At 38.0% G+C, this 25,566-nt stretch overlaps 1 protein-coding gene across 9 annotated transcripts in view; it reads left to right on the top strand.

Annotated features, from left to right (window-relative positions):
- The window catches only part of LOC144494902 (terminal uridylyltransferase 7-like), a 90,740-nt gene extending 68,426 nt beyond the window's left edge, over positions 1-22,314 (top strand). For 2 of the 9 annotated variants that reach the window (XM_078214426.1, XM_078214435.1), the window contains exons 18-29: positions 5,864-5,967; positions 6,249-6,338; positions 6,641-6,754; positions 7,091-7,168; positions 7,336-7,513; positions 8,735-8,782; positions 8,870-8,961; positions 14,546-14,661; positions 17,086-17,447; positions 18,055-18,125; positions 18,567-18,609; positions 21,558-22,314. In XM_078214426.1, coding sequence (XP_078070552.1) covers positions 5,864-5,967; positions 6,249-6,338; positions 6,641-6,754; positions 7,091-7,168; positions 7,336-7,513; positions 8,735-8,782; positions 8,870-8,961; positions 14,546-14,661; positions 17,086-17,447; positions 18,055-18,125; positions 18,567-18,609; positions 21,558-21,631 — 1,370 coding nt within the window. In that variant the 3' untranslated portion in view covers positions 21,632-22,314. The remainder of the gene's footprint in view (positions 1-5,863; positions 5,968-6,248; positions 6,339-6,640; positions 6,755-7,090; positions 7,169-7,335; positions 7,514-8,734; positions 8,783-8,869; positions 8,962-14,545; positions 14,662-17,085; positions 17,448-18,054; positions 18,126-18,566; positions 18,610-21,557) is intronic. The other 7 variants (XM_078214427.1, XM_078214432.1, XM_078214431.1 and 4 more) reach the window with 7 other exon arrangements.
- The last annotated feature ends 3,252 nt before the right edge of the window (positions 22,315-25,566 follow it).

Consider the following 25,566-nt stretch of genomic DNA (forward strand, 5'->3'; position numbering starts at 1 on the left):
GTTCAGATACAATCTCTACTCTGAACCCAAGTGAATGTCTGTGGATTTCTCCTCAAAATTCCTTCAGATGATTGTCACATGAGAGTTTCCAAACTCCATTCCCCAAAAACACACTTCAAAATCTTCTTTCACAACAATGCTTTCCACCAGTGGTTTGCTTTCCGAAATCCTGTCCAGGTTTTCTGCATTACTCTTTCAAACAAAGCTTCCACTTCATTTTTAACAACAAGTCCATTATCCAGGTTTTAGAACTTCCACTTCAGGATTTCTTTGTCTATTGTTCACAATTGTTTCAACCCTCGATTCCCAGACTCTATTAAACTTTTGATTTACTTCTAAAGTTTGCTTTCCCACTTTATCCATGCTTACTGCAGCTGTTTCTTTCACTCATAACACATTGGCTGGAATTTTATTGCACCGCCTGCCATGGGAATTGAAGCGGGCTAGAGGCAGGACATGGAAAGGTCTGTTGACCTCAGGTGGGATTTTACGGTTTCAGGATGAGCGAGGCTGTAAAATTCCACCCATTGTCTGCTTCTCCCTTGAATTCAACTCTGAACACTATCTTGGTCTCTTTGAGCTTCAGTCTTAAGACATTCTTTCTGTCCAAATTCCTTAGTTATCTGGACTATATCTGATTCTTTGGAAGGTCTGCCTCTTTTCAGCTCCCTTGTCCTGTCCAGCTTCTCTTGGCAGAGTTGAGAGATGTTCACTCCACTGTCCAGTCTCCAACTGCATACACATTTAGCTGAAAACTAAAACTTTAAAAGCCTTCCTACTTTAAAAGGCCCCAGTTGCTAAGCTACCACTGCTGCTTTTTCCAGCCTCTATTTACTCTTCATGCCATAACCCCCCTCTAAGCAATAGGAACCCACAGTTGGAACTGAACCAAACTCCACAAATCCAAACACCTTTGTCCAGAATGACTCTAATTATAGGTTTTACCCTTCCTTTCATAGAAACATTAAATTAAACCCACTTAAGACTATACCTTAGTTCTAATGTTTATCAATACAAATATAAATCCCATAAAATTACCTTTGTTTTCCTAACAGGACCAAGCACTCGAACTCAAATATAGCACAGCCATCTGGAAAGTGAGGCAACCTTCATTCTGACCTCAAAAATGTGTTAACCCCAATCACTTTGGAGAGAGCAAATAGAGTGACATTAGGCTCACCTCCAGTTAAATAAAAAGTAATTAATAAAGTTTGTTTCATTAATACAATTAATCTGCAGTGTTCAGGAGTCAAAGAAGGCCTCAAACTGTGTGGGCCTTGACCTTCCAAAACCACTTGGACATGCACAAAACCGCAACAGGGAGGAAGCCCCCACAATCATAATTGTCCTTGAGATGGTGATTCATCTTCTTGAACAGCTGCTGTCCCTGCCTTGTAGTTATACCCATAGTCATGATAGGGAGGGACTTCCAGGATTTAGACCCAGTTGTATTGAAGGAACATTGTTATATTTCCATGTCAAGGTGTATGCCTTTGAGGAGATCTTGCAGGTGGTGGTGTTCACATGCTCCTGCTGCCCTCGTCCTTTTTGGTGGTAGAGGTTAGAGGTTTAGAAGGTGCTATCAAAAGAGCCTTGTTGAGTTGTTGCAGTGCATCTTAGAGATGGTACACACTGCTAGTGTAGGCTGCCAATCAAGCAAAATGTTTCCTCCTGGATGGTGTCAAATTTCTTGAGTCTTGCTGCAGCTGCATTCATCCAGGCAAGTGTGGACATTGATTTGAGCCTTGTAGCTCTTGGGCAGACTATGGGGAGTTAGGAAATGAGTTACTCATCACAGAATTCCCAGCTTCTGATCTGTTCTTGCAGTTTCTGGTCAATGGTTACCCATGGGGCGTTAATGCTATTACCATTGAATGTCATGGGGAGGTGGCTAGACTCTTGGGAGATGGTCAGTGCCTGCCATTTCTGTGGCACAAATGATTTTTGCCACTTATCAGCCCATGCTTGAATGTTGTTCCGGTCTTGCTGCACAACATGTTTCATTACCTAAGAAGTTGTGAATGGAACTAAACATTGTATAATCATCAGTGAACATCCCCACTACTGACCTTATGATGGACAAAGGTCATTGATGAGGCAGCAGAAGACGGTTGGGCCTAAGCCCTGAGTAACACTTGCAGTGATGTCCTAAGGCTGAGATGATTGGCTTTCAACAGTCACAACTACCTTCCTTCTGTGCTGCATGTGACTCCAACCATTGGAGAGTGTTCCTCCGATTCCCATTGACTTCAATTTTGCTAGGGCTCCTTGATACCACATTCAGTCAAATACTGCCTTGATACAAAGGGCAGACACTCTTGTCTCATGTAGAACATGTTGCTCCACTGACTCCCAAATTGGAACTACATCTTTAGTGGTTTTGCTCACAGTGGCTGTTGCTGCTTTCCCTTGCATCTGTACATGAATCAAATTTATTTCCTTTTATTCTTTACAGCCCCTTTCTAGATCTTCACACATCTGAAGGTACTGACCTATCTGTTTTTCTCACGACATCAGCTACCAACTCCAATTCCTGACATTATGCTCGTCTCCTAACTAACATTGTCACCTACTGGGACCAATGCCTCACAGCAAATTACGGAATATCAGATCGTCTATAGGATTTTTTGGCTGAACGCCATTTCTTTCCCCACAACTATCATATTACTCCCCAGGCCCAACAGCTGTGCTTTGTTCCTCCATTGAGTTCTCAGCTGGAACCTGCTGCTGGATTCCTAAGTTTCACTTTTCTGGGCTCCCTGATCAGATTCATTTGGAGTAAGCTGTCAGATCAAACTGCTTTCTTATATTCTCTTCTGGACTCATATCCACTCATTTGCTGACTGGACATTGCTCTGCTCTATCACAATTCTGTAATGGCTCCTTCCTGACTCTAATAATGACTTTCCAACAACCACTGATCTTGCACTGGCTCCAAGCTGAACTTTCATTCCAATGCTTTCCCACAAACTTTTACTATCCTCAGGCTTTTCAATCAAGGTAGACACAGAAGATGTTACTACCTTGTCTTAAGAACTTAGCTTAGCCAGCTCTCTTGTCACTGGTCAGTTTACTTTTAAGTTTCACTCTGTATTCACAGTTTCTATTCATGACTATTAGATACTATTCAGGATCTCAGCCCACCAATCGCCCATTTTTGGCCACAGAGCTTCTCTCTCAGGCTTTTCTTATCTTTTCTTCCTCCAGTCATGTCTGCATTCACTTCTCCACTTTTTCTTGCATCATATTCCATTTTATTCCTCTCATTGATGTGGCGCAATTTCCCAGCTTGTTGGCCAGAATTTTATCCCCCACAAGGAGCAGGGTGGCAGACAATTGGTGGGTGGGGGGTGTAGCTGGGTTTCTAAAGATGAGATGGTGCAGGGTGCATTGCTGGTCGCTTATCCATGTGCATTGGTATTTTACCAGCGGCTAAGTTGGTGACAGGCATCCTGCACACATTTGGGTCCATTGAGTCCTTTAAAAGGTCAATAAAGAGTTGTCTCCTACTGTCACTGGAATTTTACCAGTGGTGAGGGTGCACGTGCAACATGGTGAAGCCACAAGTGAACCCTGACAACAGGCTTGGGGTATCCTTCCTGTCCAGGCACCCGGTGCCCAAGGAACATACCCCTGACACACCATCCAGTGACATGGCCCCCTCCCTTTCCCCCACTTACCTTCAAGTCTGGCCTTTAACAGCATTGGGAATTGCCACTAGAGGTGGTGCTGCAAGGACTGCAGAGCTATGGCTATTTGATTGGTTAAACTGCCTGACAGCCATAAAATCCTGTCATGGTTTCCTGGGCTGGTGGAGGTCGACCCATCCCTAGCTTTTCAGCTGGTGGGCACTGTCTCTTGACATAAGGTTCAGCTGTTTCCCCAAACTTGAGACCCTTTTGAACAAGCCCAGTGCCTTCCTCTTGGTATTCTCCTGAACATCTGTTGCTGACTGTCCAACAAAATAGCAACAAATTCAATACATTTTGTATAAAAAAAACATTTTGGTAAGAGAGAAAAATACTTTTGATCAACTGGTTGGCTTGATGCATTTAAACTCATCTGGTTTAAGAATTTCCAATACAAAATCTATATTGACCCGTGTGATTTATTTTTGTCCAGTACAAAGTATAGAGTCATAGAGGTTTACAGCATGGAAACAGGCCCTTCGGCCCAACTTGTCCATGCTGCCCTTATTTATTTTTTTTAAAACCCTCAAGCTAATCCCAATTGCCCGCATTTGGCCCATATCTCTCTATACCCATCTTACCCATGTAACTATCTAAATGCTTTTTAAAAGATAAAATTGTACCTGCCTCTACTACTACCTCTAGCAGCTTGTTCCAGACACTCACCAAGTTTTTCAAACTTGCCCTTCTGGACACTTTTGTATCTCTCACCTTAAACCTATGCCCTCTAGTTTTAAGACTCCTCTACCTTTGGGAAAAGATATTGACTATCTACCTTGTCTATGCCCCTCATTATTTTATAGACCTCTATAAGGTCACCCCTCAGCCTTCTACGCTCCAGAGAAAAAAGTCCCAGTCTATTCAGCCTCTCCTTATAACTCAATCCATCAAGTCCCAGTAGCATCCTAGTAAATCTTTTCTGCACTCTTTCTAGTTTAATAATATCCTTCCTATAATAGGGTGACCAGAATTGCACACAGTATTCCAAGTGCGGCCTTACCAATGTCTTGTACAACTTCAACAAGACGTCCCAACTCCTGTATTCAATGTTCTGACCGATGAAACCAAGCATGCCAAATGCCTTCTTCACCACTCTGTCCACCTGTGACTCCACTTTCAAGGAGCTATGAACATGTACACCTAGATCTCTTTGTTCTGTAAGTCTCCCCAACGCACTACCATTAACTGAGTAAGTCCTGCCCTGGTTCAGTCTACCAAAATGCATCACCTCAGATTTTGTCTAAATTAAACTCCATCTGCCATTCGTCAGCCCACTGGCCCAATTGATCAAGATTCCGTTGCAATTGGAGATAACTTTCTTCACTGTCCACTATGCCACCAATCTTGGTGTCATCTGCAAACTTACTAACCATGCCCCCTATATTCTCATCCAAATCATTAATATAAATGACAAATAACAGTGGGCCCAGCACTGATCCCTGAGGCACACTGCTGGTCACAGGCCTCCAGTTTGAAAAACAACTCTCTACAACCACCTTCTGGCTTCTGTCAAGAAGCCAATTTTGTATCCATTTAGATACCTCACCCTGGATCCTGTGAGATTTAACTTTATGCAACAACCTACCATGCAGTACCTTGTCAAAGGCCTTACTAAAGTCCATGTAGACAACATCAACTGCATTGCCCTCATCTACCTTCTTGGTTACCCCTTCAAAAAACATACATCTTCCAAAAAGGCCACATCTCAGTCCAGAGAGCATAGGCATAAGAGTTTCCCACACATAATCAGAGCTACCACAAGTAAACTGCATGCCTTTAGCAGGCTAAACTCCAGAGTAGAACACCAGTAAGTTTCTCTCTGTTTGCCCAGCAAGGACCAGTTTACCCACTAAAGTTTTAACCTGCATGGTTATTTGGAGCTAAAAATCCAACCCAATCTATTCTCTTCCCACACAACCCCTCATGCCCAACCCAACCCCTGCCACCAGTTCCACTCGTTTGCCAAACAAGTGAAGGACCTGTCCAGAAAAAATTGACTTGTCTGTTCTCTCCACATACTGACTGACCTGCTGTATATTTCCATGTTGCTGTTTGATTTTCTTTCAGATTTTGAGTATTTGTAACTATCTTTGCTTTTTATTATTAATGACAATTTCAAACAGTGCTGTTTGTATGTTTTAATTATGATCTTTGATTTTAAAATATAATCCTAGGCTTAAAGAGCATTCTGCCTATTACAACAGCAAAAGTTCCAATCGTTAAATTTTTCCACGTAAGAAGTGGCCTTGAGGGAGACATTAGCTTGTATAACACTCTGGTAAGAAACAACATTTTAATTAGATGCAATGTTAATAAAAATATTGTTTAAAATAGACGTTTAAAAAAAATAAATGTTTGTTTTATGGCCAATTGCTTTTGTGTTTTTGATCTTTGTTGTCAATCAAAGGCAATGAAAATGATTCACAAATTTCTGATTTTGACTAATTTCACCATTATATTTGTTTTTTTTTTAAGACTACAACCAGCTTTGCACAATTGCTTCTATGAGAATACATTTTTAATTGATTGAACAAAGCAAAATCTATGTTCTTTCTGCAGGCCTTGCACAACACTGGATTGTTGGCCTCTTATGCAGCAATTGACCTCAGAGTTCAATGCTTAGGATATACTATGAAAGTTTTTGCCAAGGTAACAGTACTTTTGTGGATCAGAATTGGTTAAAATTTTGTATGTATATTTTTAGAGATTAAACTTTGAGATCGTTTATGATTTGCCATTATATTTGGGCTTTGAAGGCTTAATTGATCTGTTAATTTAATCATGTTCCATGGGTCTGTTTGAATACAACATTGATTTAAAACATGGCAGTTTGAACTTTGGAACAAGCTCTGAGATCTTGTCATACTGGACTAAACTTTGTCTTGAAGTCTTTTTCTGGAGTCAGCAAACCATACACGTCAGATACTAGAAATGTGATTCGTTTTGAACAGGTGTGCGATATTGGAGATGCATCCAGAGGCAGCCTTTCATCATATGCATATACTCTAATGGCACTTTACTTCCTACAACAAAGGAAACCACCTGTAATCCCTGTCCTTCAAGAGGTATGCAAGAACTAACCAAGATCCTCACCTTGATAAACTTGCTTATCAACTTTAAACTCTTGTGTCGGACAATATTTTGCATGTTTAAAGCAAAGTGTCACTAATATTTCATTTTTTTAAAATTAGGACACCGCTGATTTATAAATAAGCCCAGAGATATGTGCCGTGTGTTGAAAATACAGATGATATGTACAATTTTGTATTATAAATTAAATAAATTTATCAATTTTGCTGTTCATAAAGGCTAAACACTCAGTTAATAATTAATTCTTGGTTTGCATAAGAATTAAATTTGTTTTGCAGAATTATCACAATTTAACTTTCACTGATTTTCAGATATACGATGCAGCAAGAAAGCCAGAATTATTCATTGATGGTTGGAATGTCTATTATTTTGATAAATTGGATGAATTGGTAAGTTAGCTTAAACAGCGAGGTTATTTTTAAGCCAAGCGTCTTCAGTTTCTTCACTTCAGTCGGTTTTTATTCCAGAATAACATTTTGTTTTGGTGAGTTCATCCTCAAATAAACCATTGTTTGTCTGAAAACTAATGCAGGCCTTTGAAAATGTATTATTGCAGAAAAGCAAATGGCCAGACTATGGAAAAAATAAGGAGTCTGTTGGAGAGTTATGGCTGGGGCTTCTCAGGTTCTACACAGAGGAGTTTGATTTTAAAGAACATGTTATCAGCATCAGGAGAAAGGCTTTACTCACAACCTTCAAAAAGCAATGGACTTCTAAATATATTGTTATAGAAGGTAAATATTGCAAAAATGGTTCGGTGTTGCTTACATCCAATTTTTAAAAAATATTTTTTTAAACAGTTTACAGTGAGCAAAGAGGGCTACACTAAATGCCCTTACCCTCAGGACTACAGAATTCAGTAGTGTGTCTGTGGAATGGGGATTTTAATTACCCAGTTGTTCAGTAGTCTGATCAAGGACAGCAAATTGTTGAGGGAGCAGTCCAAATAGTTGTGGAATTATTGTTTTTCTCATGCAGCATTTAAGCGAGCATACTAGAAAAATAATCAGTTCTAGACTTGATTTGTTTTTAACAGTGATTTGGAAATATTACTGGACCTCCATGTGGTACGCCTGGGCAACAATGACAATGAGGTTAGAGTCAATTAGGCAAGCTACTGCTGCAGGTAATTTTAATGTAGGGTTAAACTTTGAAGGTCGTGGAGCAGGAGAGAGACTTGCATTGTTTCAAGAACTATGATCTTTAAGTGTCTTGTGCTTTTCCCTCAGAGGTTACTATTTTGACTGTCTGCAGCTTATTCTTTAAATAGAAGTTTTTGACGGATGTTGGTTGGTGTTGCACAGTCGTAGAGAGAATGAATCTGATGTTAGGATGTTTATCAAAGACATTGAAATACAAAGACAGAATACAGTACTTGCTGTATATGGTTACTTCTTGAATACTGTGCAGTTTTGCTCTCGAGTGGTGGTGGGTGTTGAGACCCAAGAGAAAGTCTAGAGGAGGGCTCCATATTGACACCAGGCTTGGGGAAATTGGAGTTTACTTAATTGCATAAATTTCGACTTCAGGGAGATATGATTGTAATTTTCAGGATATGTCCAATAGCTTAGGTCATTTGAACTAAGTAGTGAGGGGAGGACTAGGACTAATAAAACGTTAGAGTAGATATTGGAAAGTACTTTTGCAGAAATCCGTTGACCTCTCAAATAGATTGCTGGAATGTGTAGTGAGTATTGACTAACTATAGACCTTTAAAAGGGATCTGGATTTTTTCCAACGGTAAAAGTCCAGTTGTGTTGTACTGCGCCTGTGTGGACTGGCTGTAGGGCCTTTACTTGATCCCATGGTGGTGACGTGATGACTGTGTACAGTTTCTTCTTTGACCATTTTTTGACATTGCCAGGTGCACATTAAAAATTTAAATCTCGATTGTTTTATATAAAAAGAAAAAATAGTTTTCTCAAGATGTAATTAAAAGATTTTGTTTGAAATAGATCCATTTGACCTCAATCATAACCTCGGAGCTGGATTGTCCCGAAAGAGTAAGTTGCATTTTGTCTCCTATTAAATAGTTTTCAGCATTAGGTATGTTGGTCTAATATATAGATGATTGCTCTTTGTTTTTCCAGTGACAAATTTTATCATGAAAGCTTTCATCAATGGGAGAAAAGTTTTTGGAACTCCAATTAAATTCATCCCAATGCAATATCCCACAATGATGGTATGTTGTGTATTTTGTCTGGAAATTCACATATCTACTTGACATTCTCAACATCAGTTCTGCTTGTTACATTACAGTAATTTACTTGGCTGCAACATCTTCATCTGGCATAGGCAAGAAAAAAATTAATGTTTCTATATATGCAAATAGGACAATTGGTTTTCATTTTATTTTGGAAAAGGGAGAAAATTATTCTTAATTATAGGAGTGATATATTTACTTTAAATAAGGCTGTCTGTACCCTAATCTCATTTCTAGGAGGTAATTTTAAAAAATGAAATACTCCGCATTAATTCAATAAAAAAAAATTTCTAGCTGATATCATTAGGAATTGAGAATTTTTGGCCATTAAAGCTCAGCATACCTGTCCTTTTCTAATGATCAACTTAGCTTATAAAATGTGTGATTGTATCCTTATTTCTGCATAAACATTACTTTTTGTCTCTAACACCTGGTTCATGGGCCTTCCTTGGCAACCCACTGCACACATCGTTTAGACATTTAAAGCAAACTCTGCCTCCCTACTTATTTTTAACATATTGGGTGGGATTATCTGGCTGCACTGGGCCCAAAACCGGAAAATCCCGCCCGAGGTCAATGGATATTTGCATGGGTTACCCCCCGCCTGCTACGATTCCCGTGGCAGACGGGACAGGAAACTTTCCCCCATTAACTTTTAATTAGTGTCATCTGTATGCCACCAGTCCTTTCACCATTGAGCAGTGAAAAATCAGTGAAGTGTAAAAGGCCAAGAGTGTGTAGAGTTCAGCCTGAGCAAGAATTTAGCCTTGAGGTACAGAAATCTTTTAAATCATTGTGTTAAATTCTTATAAACTTTTCAGAGAACACAGTTCAGTTTAATATGAAGGAACAACTGAAGCAGTATCTGCACGATGTGGGAGGCTTTGTGTATCCATGATGACCATGCATGCCAGAACTTCCTCTTACTACTTTCACTGAAGCTTAAGGTTTCTGAGGTTGAAAAACAGTTGTCATTGCCCCAACACTTAGTGGAGGCTGAAAGGTCCCTGGAAATAGTCATCATATAAATGGTGATCAGATAGAAAGAGGAGATGAGAGGCAATTTGAGGATTCCCCTGAACATGTTGAACTGACAGATAGATATAAAATACTTGTGATCATGACCAGAGGAAGGCAACCATGAGCAAACCACAATGCTGTGTAGTACGTGGTTGTCAAAGAAATAAGGAATTAACTTGCAAACCTGAGAATAATGGGGATGCCGTTGTTTTTGAAACAAACTGGCACTTTTTTATCACAGGTGAGAGTTCCAAATGGTGTGTTTTATCCCAGATATCAGGTTAAGGAATATTATGGTGCAGTTGCAAACCTTTTAGTGAGGGAAAGCAAATAACCAAAGAATATAGTTCATGTAGGAACATGGAAAGGAATAGAATTAAGATCCTGTAAATGGAGACCGATTAAAGAGTACAGCTTCAAGGGTAATAATCTCAGGATTATTCCCAGTGCTACAAACTGGTCAGTACAAGAATAATAAGATGACAAAGGTGAAGCTGTGACTGCAGACATAAACCCAGAGTCTTCTAGAAATGATGGAACTCACTACAGACCTTGAACGAACATCTAGCAATATGTGTGGTGTGGATCTTATTTTCATCGACGTTAATTTGATTCTGTTGCCAAGTCAAGGATGCCTTCACATGTTCAGTATCAATGATGTTCTTAAGCAGCATTTGCAGTCACATTGAAGTATTCTTAGACAGCAAACCAGGAAGTTTAAAGCACTTATTATCTCTATACGTTTTAATCCTTTTACAGAAAGAGCAATGAAGATTCTGATATGCACATTTAAGATTAAATATCAAACAAAAAAGAATTATCAAAAATACCTGGGATTTTTCTGAGAAATTTGACATTTCACAAATATAAAATTCATTTTTCAGGGCTAGAAGTTTTTAACAGTAGAATTGTGAAGTTTGTACCCCATTTAAAAATCCAGTTACATCTCATATTATGTAACTTTTTAATGAAGGTTTTTACAAGACTATTAGCATAAAAGTGGAAATTCTTGTCAATGTAGTGATTTCTAATTCATTGTAGGCCACTGGGACATCAACAGCACCCCATATGGAAAAGCATAGAATCACTTTTAATTGCGTATTTGTGGACTTCAGAGATTTTTGTTCGTTTCAGATGAGTAATGATGCCAAACACACACATTAGTACAGCAAAATATGGGCCTAGCATAAAAGAATTCAGATTCCTGGCACATTTAAATTATTTGTCGATCATGCATAGTGTGTACAGGATAGATTGACTTCATCAGAACAGAGCTATGACCAATTTCCTTCCTGGTAATTCTATGGGAGATGGTTAAACTAAAATGACAGGAGATGGGGAGAAGTAAGATGAGAACACAGCAATAAAAGCAAGTGGCATAAAAAAGTAATCAAAAATAGTTCAGAGGGAAGAGGATCTTTAATAAATAAGATCATCAAAAACTGGAATCAAGATTGTGTGGTATATTTTTAAATGCAGATTTAAAACAAAATTAGAGATCAGAAGCATTAGCAATGCCAGAAGAGAATCTCAACAGTTACAAGAGGGACTTGGTTTGGACCTTTGTGAGAATTTAATGCTTGGGGTTATAGCATTTCAAAGAGATGAATGAGAGATAAAAGAACATGGTGTAGCCGTATTAGTAAAAAAAACCTGACAAGACACACAAATGTTCTTGGGAGATTGAAGTTTGTCCTCAGGCTATAAGTGCTATATTTAAGGCTATATTTAATTGCTCACTCCTGATTGCCCAAGAACATATATTACATGTGCCTGAAGTCAAAGTTCATATGTTCTAGAACATAACTTTTAGTTTATAGACTCATCGATGTTTACAGCACAGAAGGAGGCCATTCGGCTTATCTTGTCCCTGACAGTCAACAAGTGACTACACTAGTGGTGACTGCACGAATCCCATATTCCAATGCTTGGCCCATAGCTCTAGAGGTTATGGCAATGCAGATGAATATCTAAATACTTGTTGAATGTTACATGAGTTTTTGACTCAACTATCTTTTCAGGCAGTGTTTTCCAGACTCCAACTATCCACTGGGTAAAAACATTTCTCCTCAACTCCATTAGCTTTTAGGTGTTAAAGTTTTAACTGTAGAAAATGGCGGTATCTGGTTAAGAAGATGGTTAAAAACAGACCTGCTGTAAAAGCAATTCAAAGAAGCTTGGAGTATATTACATTGAAAAGGTTAGGGCCATGTTAACTTAAGTTAGCAACTAAAACAATGAGATCATGAACCACAGGCAAGGTTGGACAACATGGAGATATGTCATCTGCAGTTATTCCATTAAAGGATAAGTTATTCATGTAGATTCCCAGAATTAAGGAAAGCTTTAGAATTAAAACATAGCTAATTTGTATTTCTACCCGGCAACAAGCCATGTATATCACATTGCCATGGAAATAGATGGAAAGTAGTGAGATTCTTTGTTTTTGAGTTTGTCTTTTTGGATTCAATGAGGATATAGTCAGCAGGCAATGCCAATTAATGTTTGGAAAAGCGGCCATGTGACTATATCAGCTTTGGGTCTAATGCAGCTCCTTGGAAATCAAGAGAAAAGACCAGACCTACACCTGAAATAGAGTAAATGCTACATTCTATCATCCATGACACAGCTTGTGAGTGGGAGCAGGTGTTCAGTATTAGACAGAGTTGGAAAAGGGAAAACAACTGGAAGATTTATTTAGCTGGAAGTTAAAGGAATAAATCTACAAGAAATTCTCTCAAAACTTTGTTTCAGTTAGAATTCTGAAAGTAATCAGCTTGGTTGTAGTTTGAAATAATAGCAGTGGACTATTGGAAACCAGGGTGTTTTCTGATGATTTAAGCCACTGCGCAGGAGTTGCAGGAAGGTTTGTGCTGGAGCTGAGAAATCCAGAGTCATGAGGCCAGTGAAGAAAATGGAGGTCACTTAGCCAAAAGCTAATGAAAGGACCCTCATGAAATCTTGTACCTTGCCAAACAGCTGGAACATTGAAGAGAAATTGGTGAATTCCAGAGAGCTGGAATACCTTTTGAGTTGGTCCCAGGAAAAACGAATGAACCTTAGTTTGTACTTGTTTAAAAACATTAAATTTTGTGGCATAGTTCTATTAATTAAACAAGGCGTTTAGATTTCTCTTTAAATGTAAATTGTCCATAACAGAATTGTAAAAGATAAAAGATGGACCATTTCCTTAAATAGTGGCATAAATAGCTGTGTGATGATGGGGCTCTTGTGTCAAAGAAAAAAACTCCAATGGCTAGAATTATAGCCAACACAAACAAACTGGTTGTGTTGATCAGAGTCCAAACATCACAATCCTAGGTGACCTTCAAAATGTTATTGATGAGAAACTCTAAAATGGTGGTGTCATTGAAGATCAATGGGTGATAAGTGAGCTATCTCTTGTTCAAGATGGACAAGACCCATCCAAGTTTAATGTTGGCCAGATTCTGTTGTAGGCTTGTACAGATTGTTTCATTATCATGAAGAGTTGTAAATGGGATGAAACACTTTGAAATCACCGGCAAACAATTGTACTCCTGACCACATGATGGGAGGGAAGCATCTGAGTTTTGTTGGGTCAATAATGTGGTTGTGAAGAACTTCCCAGCAATGCCCTAGGACTGTGATGATTGCCTTCTGATAACCACAACTATTTTCCTCTGGTCAGCTGTGACTGAAGTGGAAAGCTTTTCATTGACTCCATTGACCGCTAACTCAAACATGCTCAATCAAATGTCTCCATCATAATTTCCAAGAAGAGAATCATTTGACCTATAGTAATTATATAATCAGAAATAAATTAATATTGCCTTCCCACCCTCCCCGCATCAGGGTATCTAACAATTTAATCTATTGCAGGGCTTTCACCCTCACTATTCTACTCAAAAGTCCATTCCTGTGTTGTTTATTTATTGTGTGAAGAACAAATTCTCAACTGTCTTAGCTGTTAGGATTCCTTTTAAAAGAGTCTTTGTTACAAAACCAAATCTTGAGAGGTTTCTACAAATGTTGAATTTGGAAAGCCATCCCCAACAAAACACCTGCTCAGCTCTGATACAGTTAGGCTACTAACCTGTCCTGATTTTTAAAAAATGATCAAATGATACCTTTGGTTTAATTGATCTGAAACAGGAAATTAGTAGGATCGAGAAAGAAGCTCCGCTCTCCTGCACTCATGCCATTGATCAGTCAGCTTTATTAAATAATTGACATTATAAAATGCATGCATTAAAAAAAAATCTATTGGGCAAAATGTTTTTTTACATTGTATCTTCTTGAAAATTGCAAGAGAATAGTTAGTTGTTTTCCCAGATGTAGGTGTAGTATTCAAGTCTTGCATTGTTGATGGGAAATATTTTTGGCATAGAAGAGCCTGTCTGATACATTAGTAATGTCGGATAGAAGGATAACTTTGAAATGTTCAGTAAAGTTATAAGAAAATTAATCTTGGCTTGAACAAGAAAGTGTTATCAAAAATACTGCCAGTTGTGCAGATGCAATGTTTGTTATTGTGTTTAACTTACTGTTTTTTTAATTGAAGGAGTATTTCTTTGATCCAGAAATTCTGACTGAGGGGCAGTTAGCTCCAAATGACAGATGCTGTAGAATTTGTGGGAAAATTGGTCATTTTATGAAAGATTGCCCCATGCGGAGAAGGTGAGTAACAGGGAAACGTCTTGCTTCCACTGCAGTGGAAACGATTTAATTGCACATAGGTTATAAAAGTACTACTTTGTTCAGAACCCTAATTCTTTTATTATTAGCTCATTTTTATAATTTATGGTTCATCTTATAAATGAAAGGATTTTGCAGCAAATATGGAGGCGGGAGGGTCATTTGTCCTGTCATGCTTTTGCTGGGATTTAGTCATATTCCGTTTTTTTCCCCATAACAATCTTTTCTTAAATATTTATTAATTTTCCATTTTAATTCCACCATCCATAATTCGAATAGAGCATCTATCTCTAAAAAACCATCTTGTGTTTCAAAAAAAAACCCTCTTCATTTTTTTTCTGGTGATAATTTTAAACTCAGTATTCAATACTGCCTTTCCATGTTCACCCTATCAAAATGTATCACTTCACATTTCTTTGCATTAAATTTCATCTGCTACTTGTCTACCCATTCCATCAGCTGTTTGTGATCTCCTGAAATCCATCTCTGTCCTTTTCACTGTTTTATTCGATCTCCTCTTAATCATAAACCTATAATCAGCATATTCATTTCATATTTTTCTTCAGTTTACTGTCATTAACTATTACTTATGCAAGTTGGTAAGAAACTCACATCCTGCTATTTAATGGCATATTTTAAACATTTTCTGGTGCTGTAATTGATTAATCCCTAATAATTGATCAAATTTGGCTTCTGATTACAACTGGAGATACACATGGCAAATCATATACTTAACAGACAGGGAAAACTGCATGCATGGGCAAATTCAAGTGTGCAAAGATGCCTTCACATCAACATCAGGCGATAGTGTGTTTTAGAAAACAAGTTTTGATGAAGTGCTGAATGAGTATATGAATTACTGTCTGTGGGTATAAAGGGTAAAAGACCAGTTTATTAACCAATTAAATGGTATATAGTCCCTCTCCATGGAGGAATGGGATGTAGTGCATGGTGGAAGAGGTACTAAACGGGGTGTCCCAATGGTCCATGCTCCTGTTTCTTGCACGCATAAATGTCTCAATACAAAGTGGTTAAATTAGCAAGCTGTAAAAGGAGTGTTGTAAAGGGAGTTGTAGTTTTTATTTTTTATTTCAGATTTCCAGCTTCTGCAATATTTTGCTTTTAATTTAGTGTTGCACAGGAGAGTTAATTGGTGTTAGCTCCTGGTCCAATTTGTAGCAAATACTGTTCAATATAGACAGGCACAAGTTACTACGTGTTGAAAGTAAAAATAGGAATATGAACTCTAGAAGTGGAATAGAGCTTATCAAAGGAAAAATTGAGTCCTAATGGTATCTGGTGATTTGTTAATCATGAGGTGCTGGGATATATTACTAAATCAATTGGACATATTAAATGCATAGTAATAAAGTAGTGTTACATCGAAGTAATTGAAGCTGGACGGGTACCATGGTTACAAAAGCAAAATACTGCAGATGCTGGAAATCTGAAATAAACAAAAGATGCTGCAAATGCTCAGCAGGTCAGGCAGCATCTGTGAAAGAGATACAGAGTTAACCAACCGGATTCTCTGACCTCATTCACAGCTAAGATTTGCCAGTCCCGCTGCAGTGAATAGAGATTTGGTGAAGTGCTAAATTTTCCGTTCTCTCTGGCAGTGGTGGCGGGGCATGAACGGCCAGAGAGTTCCAGCCAACGTTACAGGTCAATGACCTTTGGTCAGTATCCTAATTAGGTTGAAACCTGAAGTGCTCTGTAAAATCCTGGTTACTACAAAATCCCAGAAACAGTAAAGAGCGGCAGTAAAGCCAATGTCAGAGGGAAGAGCTTTGTCTTAGCTAGAATTCTTAGCTTCAAAAACATATCAAAGGAAGTATTTTTTGATGCATGAAAAAACAAAACCTTTTGCCAATTGTCTTATATCTAGGTCCTCTGATTGCTGACCATCTGCCAGTAGGAACAGTTTCTTCTTATTTAGTTCTGTAAAAACCCTTCATAATTTAGAAGTATCCTGTTAACTCCCCATGACCATCTCTGCTCTGAAGAGAACAGTCCCAGCTTCACTAGTCTCTCCATAAAACTAAAGTTTCTCTCCCTTGTATCATTCTGGTTAAATAACCTATTTCCGCTTCAGTGACTTGACATCCTGTTATATTGTGGTGACCAGAATTGGATACAAGCAAAAGGAAACCTGATGGTATTTTATTTGGCTCCTGTTACAAACTCCATACTTTTGTCCTATCCCATAACCCTCCAACCACCATAAATTATTGATATATAAAAGGAAGAAATAAAATTGCATTCATGCTACTAATAGTTGTTTTCCCTCAAAAGAGTATTGTGCATTTGTGTTGAGCAAAGCCACTAAATTTCTTACTCTGAATGCATTCAATTCAGCAGTCACAGTTATTGTTTCCTAAAAACTCTTTTTGAAATATTTGTTAGCAGCAAAACAAGACGACAAAATCTTGATGATGTTAGATCCAAATCCGGATTCCATGATAAATTTCAAAGACCCTTTGAAATCAAAGCAAAAAGAAAACCTGAAGACAAAGAATCCCCAAGCAAGGAAGTGCCAAAGCTGCATGGACAAAGTATAAAAGATATTCCCGTGAAAGAAGGAGAGGTACACGCAGAGATTCGACCACCAAGGAAATCTAAAGAAGACCGAGCAACAAATGAAATTCTCAGGGACAGAACTTCCAGGCAATATCCAGAACAAAGGAGGAAGCAGGAGGACAAAGATAAATGTTGCTTTATCTGTGGGAAGGAAGGTCACATCAAAAAGGAATGTCCTCGTCATAAAGGTACTGCTTAGTTATTGTGGTTGAATTTAGCTGTTGGTAATTAGGGGCATAATTCTAATTGGTTGTTCTACATGGTTTTGTAACATCAGTCCAAAGATGCAAGAGAATTCAGTGAAATATTTTCTTTTTCATTTTACGGAGTAATTCACCTGCCAGGAAAATTTGTATTCAAGACCTACTTTCAATTATAATGCCATTTTCCAGAATTTCTTTTGTATCTAATGTATACCTGAAGCATAGTCGTTAGCATTGCTGTCTCACAACACCAGGGTCCTACGTTCAATTCCAGCCTCGGGGGACTGTCTTGTGTGGAATTTGCATGTTCTTCTCGTGTCTATGTGGGTTTTCTTTGGGAGCTCTGGTTTCCTCCCACAGTCCAAAGATGTGCAGGTTAGGTGGATTGGCCATATTAAATTGTCCCTTAGTGTCCAAAGATGTGAAGGTTAGGGGGATTAACAGAATAAATGTGTGGGGTTACAGGGATAGGGCAGGTGGTGGGCCTGGGTAAGATGCTCTGTCGGACATTCGGTGCTGACTCGATGGGCCGGATGGCCTCCTGCACTGTAGAGATTCTATGATGTGTTATGTTTGTTTTGATTTGCTGCAGGTGTAGCTAATGCTGAATTTTCCCCATCCTCAGCACACAGTGTTGGAAATGAGTACACCAAAGTAAATGTGGTAAGAGAGAGAATAAATGCTGGGTAACTAGACTAGAAATTTGCATTATAATAACAAAAGCAAAATACTACAGGTGGGGCTGGAAATCTGAAATGAAAGCAGAAGATACTGGATAAATTAGTCTGGCAGCATCTGTGGGGAGAGAAACCGAGTTAACATTTCGACTACAGAACTGAAGGGGGACAGTTCACATACAGAACTATTCATCTTCAGTTCTGTAGAAATCATATAGACTCAAAACTGAATTTATCGAGCATTTTTTGTTTTATTTTAGAAATTTGCATTGATAACTTAGTGTCAGATATTGGATATCAAATAGTTGAGTATTCAAAATTATCAGCCTCTCAAGCAGAACAAAAAGGGATTGTGAAGGATGGAGGAGCTGTGCTTGAGCTTAATTTAGCTGCCTACTAATTCATATACTTTTACCTTCCATCACAGAAGGAGAAGAGAAAGCAAAAAGGACTCCTAAATTCCCAACCAGGTTTGGAAACTTTAATCTTTTATTATTTATTTTATTCTTTCACGGGTGTCGCTGGCAAAGCCAATATTGATTACCCATCCCTAATGGCTCTTGAGAAAGCGTGGCTTCCTTGGCCATTTCAGTTAAGAGTCAACCACATTGTTGTTGGAGTCACTTGTAGACCAGACTGGGTACGAGTAAAGGACATTAGTGAACAAGATGGATTTTTATGAAAATCGGTTAAAGTTTCATGGCCACCTTCATTGAAACTAGCTTTCACTTCCAGATTAATTAATTTAAATGATTGATTATTTGAATTCACAAATTGCCCTGATGGGATTTGAACCCGTGTTCCCAAAGCATTAACTTGGACCTCTGGATTACTAGCCTTGTGACATTACCACTATGCCACCATCTCCCCCTAATGTTAATAACTAGAGGATAAAAATATGTAACAAACTTCAGATTTTTCATCTTAAAATTTAACATAGCTCACTAGATTTGTAATAGGTAATAGGTGTGTGTATAGTTTTATTTTTTATAACATGAAATTGTTATTGCTATCATCTCTTTTAAAACTGCACAATATTCCAGGATGACCCTGAAAATGAAATTACCATTTTGATTTGATTTGATTTATTATTGTCACATGTATTTACAGTGAAAAGTATTGTTTCTTGCGTGCAATACAGACAAAACATACTGTTCATAGAGAAGGAAACAAGAGAGTGCAGAATGTAGTGTTATAGTCATAGCTAGGGTGTAGAGAAAGATCAACTTAATGCAAGGTAAAGTCCTTTCAAAAGTCTGACAGCAGCAGGGAAGAAGCTGTTCTTGAGTCGGTTGGTACATGACCTCAGACTTTTGTATCTTCTTCCTGAAGGAAGAAGGTGGAAGAGAGAATGTCTGGCATGCGTGGGGTCCTTAATTGTTCTGGTTGCTTTGCCGAGGCAGCGGGAAGTGTAGACAGAGTCAATGGATGGGAGGCTGGTTTGCGTGATGGATTGGGCTACATTCACGACCTTTTATAGTTTCTTGCGGTCTTGGGCAAAGCAGGAGCCATACCAAGCTGTGATACAACCAGAAAGAATGTTTTCTATGGTGCATCTGTAAAAGTTGGTGAGAGTCATAGCTGACATGCCAAATTTCCTAGGTCTTCTGAGAAAGTAGAGGCTTTCTTAATTATAGTGGGCTTTCTTAATTATATGGTGGGCTTTCTTAATTATAGCGTCGGCATAGAGGGACCAGGACAGGTTGTTGGTGATCTGGACACCTAAAAGCTTGAAGCTCTCAACCCTTTCTACTTTGTCCCATTGATGTAGACAGGGGCATGTTCTCCACAGCTTCTTTTCTTTGCTACTAACCATGCCCTTAAACTCTTTTCCCCAGCACCCTTCACCTTAACTTCCAAAATTTGAGACCATCCATTCAGCTGCTTGACACCAGTAAAAGATTCTCTCAGCAAGAGTGATCATAACATAATAGAATTTCACATTTAGTTTTGAGAGTGAGAAACGTGGGTCGATAAACTTAAATAAAGGCAATTAAAAGATATGAAGGCAGTTGGCTAAAGTGGCCTGGTAAATAGGTTAACAGGTAAAACAATAGAATAGTAACAACAGCCATTTCATAATTCTCAGCAGATATATTGCACTGAGGAATAAAGGCTCCACCAGAAAAATGCATCATCCATAGCTAACAAAGGAAGAGTGGTATCAGATTGAAAGAAAATGCATACAATGCTGTCAAGATTAGTGATAGGACAGAAGATTGGGAAAATTTTAAAAACCAGCAACAGATGAAGTAAAAAAATAATTAAGAGGGAGAAATTGGAAAAGGCTGAGCAGATTGGGCTTACATTCATTGGAGTTTAGATGAATGAGAAATGAGCTTGAAACATAAGATTCTGAGGGGGGGCTTAACAGGGTACATATTGAGAGGATGATTCCCTTCATGGAGAAATCTAGAACAAGGGGACACAGGTTCAAATTATCCATCTTTTCTGCAACTCTTCACTTGAACCTTTCCAATAAGGTTTCTATTCCTCCTACATGATCAAATAGTCCTCACCAAAGTCAGACATGCCTTCCTATGTGACTGTTATGGTATGTTATTCCTCCTCATCCTCAACAGCATTTGACATGGTCAATTTCTCCAACACCTCCAGTTGGCAGGACTACTGACTTGGATTCTCCTTGTGCTTTATTTAATGTATAAAGACCCTGCAGACCTCTGCTCCGTCATACTACACCAATTTTTACTTGCCGCTGCAAGAAAACTCATCAGAAATTGATGGGAATTATGGTGCTGTTTTTGATGAGGCACCAATGAGGTGATGTCTGGTTCCAAGCTGAAGGTTTCAGTCTCGTGTTCAGCCAGTTTCTCCTCTTTGAATTGAGCTCCACAAGTGTTGTATTTTGTAACAAATCATAAATGTTCCTTATAAATTACACTGTTGCTCATGCTTATGACAATTTGCGCCATGCTCATGGAAGCAAATCTAGTTATGTAACGTTACACAAGTGGGAATGAGGGTTCTTTCTGGCCTGTTCTCTCAAGGCCTCAGCCATGGCATTGCATGTCATTAACTTGCACTTTGGACTGCTTGCAAACTTAAATAAGTTTGCTTTAGAAGGTAGAAAGCATAGCTGGTGTGTTTTATTGCTATTAAATAGATAAATAGATCTAATTTGGTGCCTAGGCTGGACAGAAGCTAAAATTCCATTTAAATGGAGTCACTCTCAGACATTCCTTCCAGTCAGCTGTGTCACCCAAGTTTTTTGAAAGTAGAAAGTTTTTTTTTTAACCTTTTACCCTCACCACTTCATGGATGCTAGGGGCTGTGTTTAAAGACAGCACTCCCCAGATTTTCCACATAATTGAGTAATAATTTTGATATAATATTTATTGGTACATTTTCATCATTTATTTGAAATTTCACAGTTTTCTTGAAATAAATCTGATTATAGGCCTTACCAGTAAATTCTCAACAAGTTCTTCAACTCTGGGAAGCTCTCCACATAAAAGGACCCAACCGGAGTGAATTTCGAAGGAGGCTGAAAATATTTGCATTTCAGTTTGATGTTTATGAACCGTCACCTTTGTGTAAATCCTCTGCAGTTCTGACACAGTTAAGGCAATCCAATAAATGTTTTATGCTTGTTCTTGAAGAAATAGGGTGATTTTATGTTCTATCAAAATGTTGCCTAGTAGGATCCCTGTTCTTATTGAATTAAATGAGTAATGTTTTAATTAGATCACATTCTTTGTTTAAAATGTTTCTTGTGTTGTGATATCAAGCGTAAATTTCAAGCCTTATTTTAATATTTTGGCCAATCTGGCATTTTTTTCCTTCCTGCAAACCAAATTATAATGTGGCAACTTTCCTTATTATTATGCAAATGAAATAGATAAGAAGGTGGCACCTTAACTGTTAAATTATTTTAAAGCAATTAATGTAATAAAAGTTCAGGCAAGCACATATTGTATTCCATAGAAAGTTACATTTCTGTTCAATCTCTAGAATTTTATTTTGTTTTGTTTTACAGTGCCATTCTTGTGTATTTATCGGGGAAAAAGTTTGTATAAAAACTTGTCATATTTGATAAATTTATTAAAACACAAGGAAATATCACAGTGGTTCAAAAGTTATTTAATTACTATAGATGTGAACAGAAGAAGAAATGTATCATTGTTTCTAAACAATAAAATCAATCTTGGACATTGGTGAATTGGCAAAGCTTAGTGAATGGATTCTATTTATTGACATTCTATCTTGAATTTTCCATAATTTACCTTGAACTGCAAATTACATCCAAAAAGTTAATAAACTGAATTATTGTATCAGTGATATTTTTTAAATGGTTTTGAAAAATGAATACGACTAAGAAACATGTTTTATGTAATCCACTGAAGTCACATCAGGAGAAGGGAATCTTGAATATGCTTGATACTGTATAATTGTGTTATGTTGCTTTTGAATTAATGTGTGTTTTTGAGGATTTGCTACTCAAGTTGCCCAATGTTTAAAACAATGATGCTTGTATAAAAAAGTTGACAGATACCTTGTGTTTGTACATATGTGGTAAATATACATTCAAAATCTCTCAACTATTGTATGTAAAGTCTTGTGGCAACACAAATAAAATTCATAGAAAAACTTACTGAGTTTCTAATTATGCAGAAAAGGCGAAGTCTGGCAATTTTGAATTGTATTCATTACTTTTTATTTATCACAAACACTTAAATACCTAACATAATTATAAACAACCTGCGCAGAAATAAGTATTATCTAGTAATAAAATATCTCAACTAAATTTTCTAAGGATTTGGCAAAGAAGTATTTCAGTCTAATGTCTCTGTATAGATTTTTGTTTCAAATTTGGAAACAATCTTAAACAGCTCAAGACACTGAAATCCTTAAAGTGTAATTGGTCTACATTAGTCAGGATATTACATCCATGGGTTTTAATTACACCATGGGCATTCTATCTACAGAACACTTGACCTCTCTGGTGCAGTTCAACTCTAATGGGTCTTTCTATAAACTGCAGCAAAAATCAAAGTTGTTTGGTATTGAGCTGGAAAAACTTATTATTTAAGCCTTTATTCATTTAGACTGCAGATGGACTTGACAATATTGACCATGCTCATTATTAGCAGATGAATTGCAGGATAATCCAAAACAACACATGGCCTCCTTCTGCACTGTAGGTATTCTGTGGTTATAGTCTAGGTTTTTTCTATGCATCATAAGATGACAGTTTAAACCAGATATTGGGAACGGACAGCAATCTAACCACCCAAGTTCTCGGGAACCGCATCTTTGAAGTTATTCACAACATTTTCCTAATGAATGTAATGGCAGATTTTCAGTCTACAATATTGATAATTACTATTTGGACTTTGATTATATAAAATAATCTTTTGAGTAACAATACAAAAGTAATTTTCTGATTTTTTGCTTACAATAAAGCCAGTTTGCAGATGACACCAATATTGGTAGGGTGATTAATAGTGAAGAAGATATCCATAGGTTACAGGAAGATGTAGATGGGTTGGTCAGATGGGCAGAGCAGTGGCAGATTGTATTTAACCTTGATAAGTGTAAGGTGATGCACTTGGAAGAAGAAACAAGACAAGGAAGCACAATAGCACAATGGTTAGCACTGTTGCCTCACAGCACCAGGGACCCGGGTTCGATTCTGGCTTGGGTCACTGTCTGTGCAGAGACTGCCTGTTCTCTCCATGTCTGCGTGGGTTTCCTCCGGGTGCTCCAGTTTCTTCCCAGTCTGGAAAATGTGTTGGTTAGGTGCATTGGCCATGTTAAGTTCTCCCTCAGTGTACCTGAACAGGTGCCGGAGTGTAGCAACTAGGGGATTTTCACAGTTATGTCATTGCAGTGTTAATGTAAGCCTACTTGTGACTAATAAATAAACTTTTAAAAGCTTTAATAAATGGCAGGATCAGATGGATCTTGGAATATTTATTCACAGATCATTGAATTCGGCAGAGCACGTGAATAGGATAGTTAAGACATAGGGGACACTTGCTTTTATCAGTTGTGGCATAGAGTCTAAGAGCAGAGAGGTAATGTTGGAGTTGCAAGAACTTTGCTGAGGCAACAGCTGAAGTATTGTGTGCCATTCTGATCACCTCACTATAGGAAGGATATGGGTAGGACCAGAGGTGGGTACAGCAGAGGTTCACCAGGATGTTGTCTGGGATAGAGCATTTGAGCTTTGGAAGACTAGATAGGCTTGGATAGTTTTCTTTAGAACTGAAGGGGTGGGGGGACATGATTGAGGTGTAAAAGTTTGAGGGAGTAGCTATTCTCCTTGGTTCAGGAGTCAATCATGAGGGGGCATAGTTTTAGGGTAAGGGGCAGGAGATTCAGAGGGGAATTTGAGAAAGATAATTTTCACTCGGGGTGCTGGGAATCTGGGTTGCACTGCTTGGGAAGGTAATGGAGGCTGGAAACCTTACAACCCTTTTAAAAAAAAATATTTGGATGAACACTTGAAATATAACATTTAAGGATATGGGACAAGTGCTGGAAAATGGATTAGTGTGCCTTTAGTGTTAGATATTTTTGTTGCAGACTCGATGGGTTGAAGGGCCTTTTCTGCGCTGTATGACTCTATGACAAGTATCACTGTTAATATGCCACATTCTCTATTCCCTTCTTAATATATGCATCATGCTTCCCCTCAAATGTGTCAATGTTGTCTGCTTCAACCACACTTTTGGCAATGAGTTTAACATTCTCACCAGTCTAAATAATTTTCTCCTAAAATCTTTAATTGATCTGTTAAATGGGACAATCTCTCAATGAAAAACTGTATGGTGTTTTGCCATTGGTATTCAGTACAACTTTTTTTCAATTGTGACATAAATTTTCTAAAGTAGTTAGTGTCAATGATCATTTAGCAAATCACTGCTAGCATGTTACAATGCAAATCTAGTGGCATGTAATATTGAAGGAGTTATAGTTTAAGCACTTATTTGGCTATATTGCTATACAGAATTTAAGACTCATACATTCTTTGCTTTTGGTGTTATGCCCACTAGTCTGCCAATCTTTGCATTGTACTGATCCTAGAATGAGAAATTTGTCTTCTTTGGCCTCAAAAGGTATATTTCCAGGGCTGTGGACTTTTTCCAAGATTAAAAATAGAGCTGTATCATGAAATTATGTTTGACTAATTTATTAGTTATTTGAGTAAGGGGATAAAGAGGAAGGCATTTGACAAGGTACCATATCAAAGGTTATGACGCAAAATAAGGGGGTGAGGTGAAGGGGGTTGATCTTGGGACTCTCCCCGGGATTGGAGTCTCGTGGCTAGACTTCTCCCTGGGAAATGTGGAAATCACTCTTAGGATGGGGATTATTTCAGGCAACTTTTTCAGTAAAATCTTTATTACTGTTGGTGTTCTGTATAATCTTTGAAGTGACCTGGTCAATTTAAAATCCATGCC

Source organism: Mustelus asterias, chromosome 6 (genome assembly GCF_964213995.1).
Source record: "Mustelus asterias chromosome 6, sMusAst1.hap1.1, whole genome shotgun sequence".
NCBI classification, from domain to species: domain Eukaryota; kingdom Metazoa; phylum Chordata; class Chondrichthyes; order Carcharhiniformes; family Triakidae; genus Mustelus; species Mustelus asterias.